The 6,050-nt window shown below is 42.9% G+C and overlaps 2 protein-coding genes across 3 annotated transcripts; one reads left to right on the top strand and one right to left on the bottom strand.

Annotated features, from left to right (window-relative positions):
* The first annotated feature begins 14 nt into the window (after positions 1-14).
* Positions 15-3,866, top strand: LOC134180540 (ATP-binding cassette sub-family B member 10, mitochondrial-like). Its single transcript, XM_062647713.1, has 13 exons — positions 15-443; positions 528-731; positions 804-1,006; positions 1,074-1,208; positions 1,380-1,450; positions 1,707-1,782; positions 1,842-1,977; positions 2,042-2,137; positions 2,191-2,480; positions 2,743-2,923; positions 2,977-3,020; positions 3,213-3,247; positions 3,547-3,866. Exons 1-13 carry the CDS (start codon positions 101-103, stop codon positions 3,776-3,778), a joined length of 2,046 nt encoding a protein of 681 aa, XP_062503697.1. The 5' UTR covers positions 15-100; the 3' UTR covers positions 3,779-3,866.
* Positions 3,867-4,203: 337 nt separating this feature from the next.
* LOC134180542 (protein decapentaplegic-like) lies at positions 4,204-5,875 on the bottom strand. 2 transcript variants are annotated; one of them, XM_062647718.1, is made up of 3 exons: positions 5,735-5,873; positions 5,365-5,656; positions 4,205-5,246 (listed from the first exon to the last, which is right to left on the bottom strand). In XM_062647718.1, exons 2-3 carry the CDS (start codon positions 5,654-5,656, stop codon positions 4,471-4,473), a joined length of 1,068 nt encoding a protein of 355 aa, XP_062503702.1. In that variant the 5' UTR covers positions 5,735-5,873; the 3' UTR covers positions 4,205-4,470. The 2 variants fall into 2 exon arrangements, with proteins under 2 accessions (XP_062503699.1, XP_062503702.1); XM_062647715.1 differs by having other exon boundaries at positions 4,204-5,246; positions 5,365-5,875.
* Between the last annotated feature and the right edge of the window lie 175 nt (positions 5,876-6,050).

Below are 6,050 nucleotides of genomic sequence, written 5' to 3'. Positions count from 1 at the left end.
CACGGATGCAAGCTTTGCCGGTGGAGTGTGACTTCGTTTTGACGTGACTTCCCTAGCTCAAATTGTTGTTTTTGGACAACTTGTATTATTGCTGTAATTAATGGCTGCCGTATTGCTGCTGGGGTCTCGTTACTCTCCGTTTTTCTCAACTCCACATGTAATGACCAAATCACGTTCGTTCAAGTGGACGCGTGGGCTGTCATTCGCCGTTTTTCGGAGAAGGCTTTGTTATGGACTGTCTGATGGCGTACAAAATCGAATCGACTGTTTTTGGCGGAAGCCGCACGACAGACGTTACAAACGGTCGACGCTGTTTGTGTACAGACGTGAGTTTAGAAGAAATTTCTGTAGCAATAGTGGGCAGAAGAGTGGCCGCAAGCTTTCTCGTTCCGAACTGAAGCGAATTTTATCACTTGCAAGACCAGAGACGAGAAGATTGGCAGGTAAATTGATTAAATAAGCATAGGGTGTTTGTTTTACAAGAATTCAAAAGAAATTTGCATCATTCAATTCAAGTTTTTGTGCAGTTGCTGTCTGTCTTCTTTTCGTTTCTTCTGCTGTTGCTATGTCTGTCCCATTCTGTATGGGGCGTGTGTTGGATGTGATTTATGCTGCTCAAGGAAGAGGAGAGATGGTTGAGAAGCTGTCATTTATGTGCAAAGTGTTTGTACTCATATTTGTTATTGGAGCGCTTGCTAACTTTGGTCGAATTGTACTCATCCAAACATCAGGTACACTGCAGATTATTTCTAGTACTCTTTATTCTCAATACTCGATCTGAGTACTGTCATTTGTTCTGATAGGGCAAAAGGTCATTAGACGTCTTCGAGAGATGGTATTTGGTGCAGTTCTGCGGCAAGAAATGGCTTTTTTTGACCAAAGTAGAACCGGAGAGCTGATCACCAGACTGTCAGCTGACACTTCTCTTGTTGGTCAGGCTCTGACTAGTAACATTTCTGATGGTCTTCGGTCTCTAGCTCAGATTTCAGTTGGTTTATGCATGATGGTACAGTACTGCTGCCCTATTCAAATGTGTTCTGATATAGTTATTCTGGCATTAATTGTCTTTTCAGTTTTATCTTTCTCCTAATCTGGCTGCTGTTATACTCGGTATCGTTCCACCAATTGCTCTATTGTCTGTAGCTTACGGAAGATTCATGAGATCTATTACTAGGAAGGCACAGGATGCACTTGCATCGAGCACTGAGGTATGTAATGTATTGGCTATTTTAAGTATGGTATTCAAGAATGCCAGTCTCTACCCTTGTGTGTGGGCATTCATTTATTATGCTGGTGATATCTTGGGGCATGCAATTGACAATGCATTAATGCATGCCTACTGGTCTTCCATTAACAAGTATGTTTTCTCTGTTTCAAAGGTTGCTGAAGAGAAAATTGGCAGTATTAGGACAGTGAAGTCACTGGGAATGGAAGATGTGGAATTAAACAGGTGGAATACTAATAAAGTTTGATGTGCTGGCACTGGTAGTTCATTGTGGTTGTATACTACATTTACTGATACCCTAATAGCATTCCAGCCATCTTTTGCATCCACATTAATTAATTTTGCAACTCAGTAATTAATTAATGGTTGAGTGTCTAGCTCTTGAGATTTAAGAATACTGAACCAATCGTACTGCACTAATCTTCTTGCTTTAAGATCACTTAATTTGTGTTGATCAATTTAAAAAGTCTGGTTTTGCTAGGTATGGCACTCAAATTGACCAGGTTCTTACGATTGCCAATAGGGAAGCATTGGCTCGTGGTGTCTTCTTTGGCTTTGTGACTACACATATCTAGTTTTGAAAGACCACTCATCTAACATACTATCTAAATTCTAGGCTGGCTTGTCTGGTAACCTGGTGGTTTTAGCCGTTCTATGGAAAGGTGGAATGATGATGAATGAGTCTCAGCTGTCTGTTGGTGATCTCACCTCATTTCTTCTCTACACTGGTTATGTAGGTTTTTCTATAGGAGGTCAGTGTAGTATGGTGTAGTTCAACTGCCAATGTGCTGTGGTGTAATGTAGATGTTGGGCTAGGATTGAGTACCTTCTATACGGAATTAATGAAAGGTGTAGGAGCTAGTAGCAGATTGTGGGAACTGACAGACAGAACTCCCTCTATTCGCTCTAGTGGTAAGCAGATATGTTGCAAGTGTATACTGATTATATTTGTTGATGTATTTAAGGTGGCATAACTTTGCCTGTTTCATCTTTCCATGGAACTATTGAATTCCAGAACATTAGCTTTGCTTATCCTTCTCGTCCGGATGCTCCAATCTTTAATGATGTCACTTTGACTCTTCCTGCTGGTTCAGTTACTGCTGTTGTTGGAATGAGCGGCTCAGGGAAAAGTACATTAGCAGCTCTCTTACTGAGATTGTATGATGTAGATACAGGAAGAATCTTGGTCGATGGATGTGGTGTGAAAGACCTTGACCCTACTTGGTTGAGGAGAAATATAGGAACAGTCAGCCAGGTAGGTTGTCTTTAGCTTGATTAAGAAAGGATGCCACTTACTTGAGCATCACTTATCCACGACATTTCAATTTATGACGTGATAAGTTTTGTTGTGATAACCTACACTACTATATGTACACATACACACACACACACACACACACACACACACACACACACACACACACACACACACACACACACACACACACACACAAGTGGCATCCTATTACGTGTAATACCATGGTACTACTTTTAGTGTTTAACAACTGTTAATTTAGGAGCCAGTGTTATTCTCTACTTCAATAGCAGAAAATATTCTCTATGGAATTGATGATCCTGATAATTATGATATTGAAACGATTGCTAATGTTGCAGAGAAAGCTAATGCTTGGTCCTTCATTTCTTCATTTCCAGATGGTTTGCAGACTATGGTTGGTGAACGTGGTCAGACACTGTCTGGTCAGTTTGTTTCTGCATGTCATAGAATACCCCTGACGTCATTACTGTCTTAGGTGGTCAACGACAAAGAATAGCAATAGCTCGAGCATTGCTCAAGGTAATTGATAGTGTGGAAGCTGCTAGAGCAATGTAATTAATACCTGGAACCTGCTAGGTAACAACCAGGTTGAGTGAATAGATGAATATGGCCTTGACGTTTAGGGGTTCCATAGTAATGGAAGTTGCTAATGAAAGACAGTCACATTGTGATGATGACTCACTAATTATTTGTTCTTATTCTGTTCGACAGGATCCAAAGATTCTTATTCTTGATGAAGCCACAAGGTAAGTATAAAAAGAGTACAGTGTAAGTATACAATGTCTGTGTGTTCTACTGTGTTCTGTCTATTGACACAACTTCAATGATCTATACCTCCAACAGATGTCTCAGGTCTTATTCTATTTGCGCATATGCTGATATTGACTTTACCGTACTGTATTAGATTTCCATGCGTGTAGACTCATCCTGTATTTCCATGTTTTCCCATTATTCCCACTATGAGAATTAACCTTGTCGCAAAGCAGCAGCTGTTAAAGTAATTACTGGTGGAAAGGACTAATTCTGTAATGAATTTGTGTTGTAGTGCCCTCGATGCGGAAAGTGAATATGTTGTGCAGGAAGCATTGGATAGGCTGATGAGTGGACGAACCGTTCTGACAATAGCACATAGGCTATCGACTATCAAAACTGCACATCGTATAGTTGTTCTAGATGCTGGTATGGTAGCTGAGCTGGGAACGTATCAAGAACTTATGAGCAAACCTGACGGCATATTTAGAAAGCTTGTGGACAGACAGACCATCGTTTCTAACTAGCAGCGCAGCAGCTGTATCGGCTGTTGTAGGTTTAGACAACTAAGTAGTCTAACTTAGTTTCAAAAGCGGTATCGACTTATTGGTTATACATCTTCATCCGCTGACTAACGGCTTGTTCTTTAGCTAATTAGTGATTAATTTTGGTGGCGGGTGTGTGTGTGTGTGGGCTGCACAAGTATCGGTAGGCTCTATATAAACTGCGGTTACGGTTGGAATGACAACACTAATCCATTCAAGAATGAGCAGCAACTGGTGCAGTTCCAACGTCATCAGTGATCATTCATAGAATAGGGAGTACGGTTCCAAGCAATTAGGGACAATATGTAAAGATATGTTCACATCCAAGATGTATGACGGACCCTACTGTGTTCTGTAGGTAGTTCTTACCACAATGGACGCAATTGGACGCAATTGGACGTTTATCAGTTGTAATGATGTAAGAAAGTGTACCTAAACAAGTTGGTATCCCACAAAACACTTACTGAAAGTGATTACATAAAGCAGTTTCTGTGGTCATGTTGAAGAGATCTCAAGTCTGATTTCTTCTAGTTACAGTGTATGCCAAAACGACTATTCCACGGTTGTGTATGTGATCAACAAATGAGCTAGCTAGAAGGCCAGTTTGTAACATTACTCCATAGTAGTAAAATACTGTCTATTACTTCACACTTTAGTATCAATCTTCGTTTGTCTTATCTACACTCGCAGCTTTTACATACCATTCCTTTCAAGGTCTTCACCGTCACAGTTCCATCTGGATGCTTATAAAGAATACTACGACCCTGTAGCTTAGAAGGAGCACACGTCGGTGCACCAAGTTTATAAGGTAATGAAAGTTGAGCGTGTGCGATTGCCTTCGCGTGTGGAGTGAAACCTCTAACTCTGTGCGAAACACAAGAGCCATTGCAAAATCCAGCGTCGTATTGTCGAGGAGCAATAATCCACGTGTTCCATCCCCGCTCAGTAAAGTCGACGACCATAGGAAGTAGCTCGCAGCCTCCAGATCGTTTCGTTGTAGAGCGTGCAGATCTCTCAGAGCGCCTCCGTGAGCCGGCTCTAGGTAACGGATCATGACGAGGACTCGCAAACACAACCAAAAATGGTTCATTTGAATCCGCAATCAGTCTGTCGTCATCACAATCTACCGGATCGACGTCTACGATGACAGAGTCATAATGGTGACGACGTCTATTTCGCAGCCAACTTCCAACAAGGTTTTTGACATCGACCTCTATCCTGCTTCCGCTCCTTTCTGGCCGCAGAACAGCACCGGCATCGATTTTTCTCCAGCCTGCGTGATGTCCGACCCTGCCGTAGAAAGTCACTCGCAGCCTGCAATTCTCCATCCAGTTCCACGAAATTCGCAGACTTGCTCGAGTCAGTTCTGAGCTCGTAGTGCGGTCAAGGCCAGATAATTCGACTGCCAACCTCAAGCGCCCGTTGTTCCGCCCGTCGACGGCTGAAGAACCTACGCAATGATGAGGACCAAATTGACACATGCTGATAGCACGATCATCTAAATTTGTAACGCTGCACGACGCAACGTTGCAAACCACAGACACATGCAAGGCGACAACCCTACTGACCTTTTGCCGATATAGTTGGAATCCCCCATACGGTCTCGTCATCGAACAGTAGCGGGGATTTCATCGAACGACCTTCTAGATAATCCTGGTGAGCATTATACAACTTCAACATGTACTGAACCATTTCCCCGTCGACAGGCACTTTCTTGCGCGGCATTGGCACACCAACAAACTCTAGAAATTCGGTTAGCAATGTTGACAACAACCCATCGTTCTTTGCCCCGTCAGACGTTTCTCCGTTGACGAATAGAGTACAATAGAACAACAACAACAACAACGCCTTCCCGTCCATCTGGAACATGTGAATCGATGATGATGTGCGGGATCTAATAGTTGTCACTCGGACCACGCTAAAATTCATTATGCACACCTCGGAGACCGAGTAGCTGAGGCTGGCTTCTCTTCCGACGCACCGGAGTAATAATCGACAACGCTATCAAAGATCGTGTTACTCGTCAAAGACCATCCGTTTGTCCCAACTGTAAAGACGACGTCTGCGGAGTTCTCTCGATTCCAAGCTGTAAACGTGTGGCGTAATTGGCACACCCACCTATTTACACACAATGGCTCCACCTACTTGCGACGACCAGGACTCGCTCCTGGTAAATCCGTTTTGCGTCCCCGATGTGTATTGTGGGGCCATATTCGACAGTCACACAGGCCACAACAGCAAATTAGCGACCACG

The sequence above is a fragment of the Corticium candelabrum genome, chromosome 5, assembly GCF_963422355.1.
Source record: "Corticium candelabrum chromosome 5, ooCorCand1.1, whole genome shotgun sequence".
Lineage (NCBI taxonomy): Eukaryota > Metazoa > Porifera > Homoscleromorpha > Homosclerophorida > Plakinidae > Corticium > Corticium candelabrum.
This window is presented reverse-complemented; position numbering and strand designations above follow the sequence as displayed.

Excerpts from the sequence above, each read along its gene's own strand:
- LOC134180540 (XM_062647713.1), top strand. The coding sequence starts at position 101 with ATGGCTGCCGTATTGCTGCTGGGGTCTCGTTACTCTCCGTTTTTCTCA. Across the intron at positions 1,007-1,073 it reads CAGTTGGTTTATGCATGATG|TTTTATCTTTCTCCTAATCT; the intron begins GTACAGTACTGC and ends TTGTCTTTTCAG. Across the intron at positions 2,481-2,742 it reads ATATAGGAACAGTCAGCCAG|GAGCCAGTGTTATTCTCTAC; the intron begins GTAGGTTGTCTT and ends CTGTTAATTTAG.
- LOC134180542 (XM_062647715.1), bottom strand. The coding sequence starts at position 5,725 with ATGAATTTTAGCGTGGTCCGAGTGACAACTATTAGATCCCGCACATCA. Across the intron at positions 5,247-5,364 it reads TCCAACTATATCGGCAAAAG|GTTCTTCAGCCGTCGACGGG; the intron begins GTCAGTAGGGTT and ends ATCATTGCGTAG.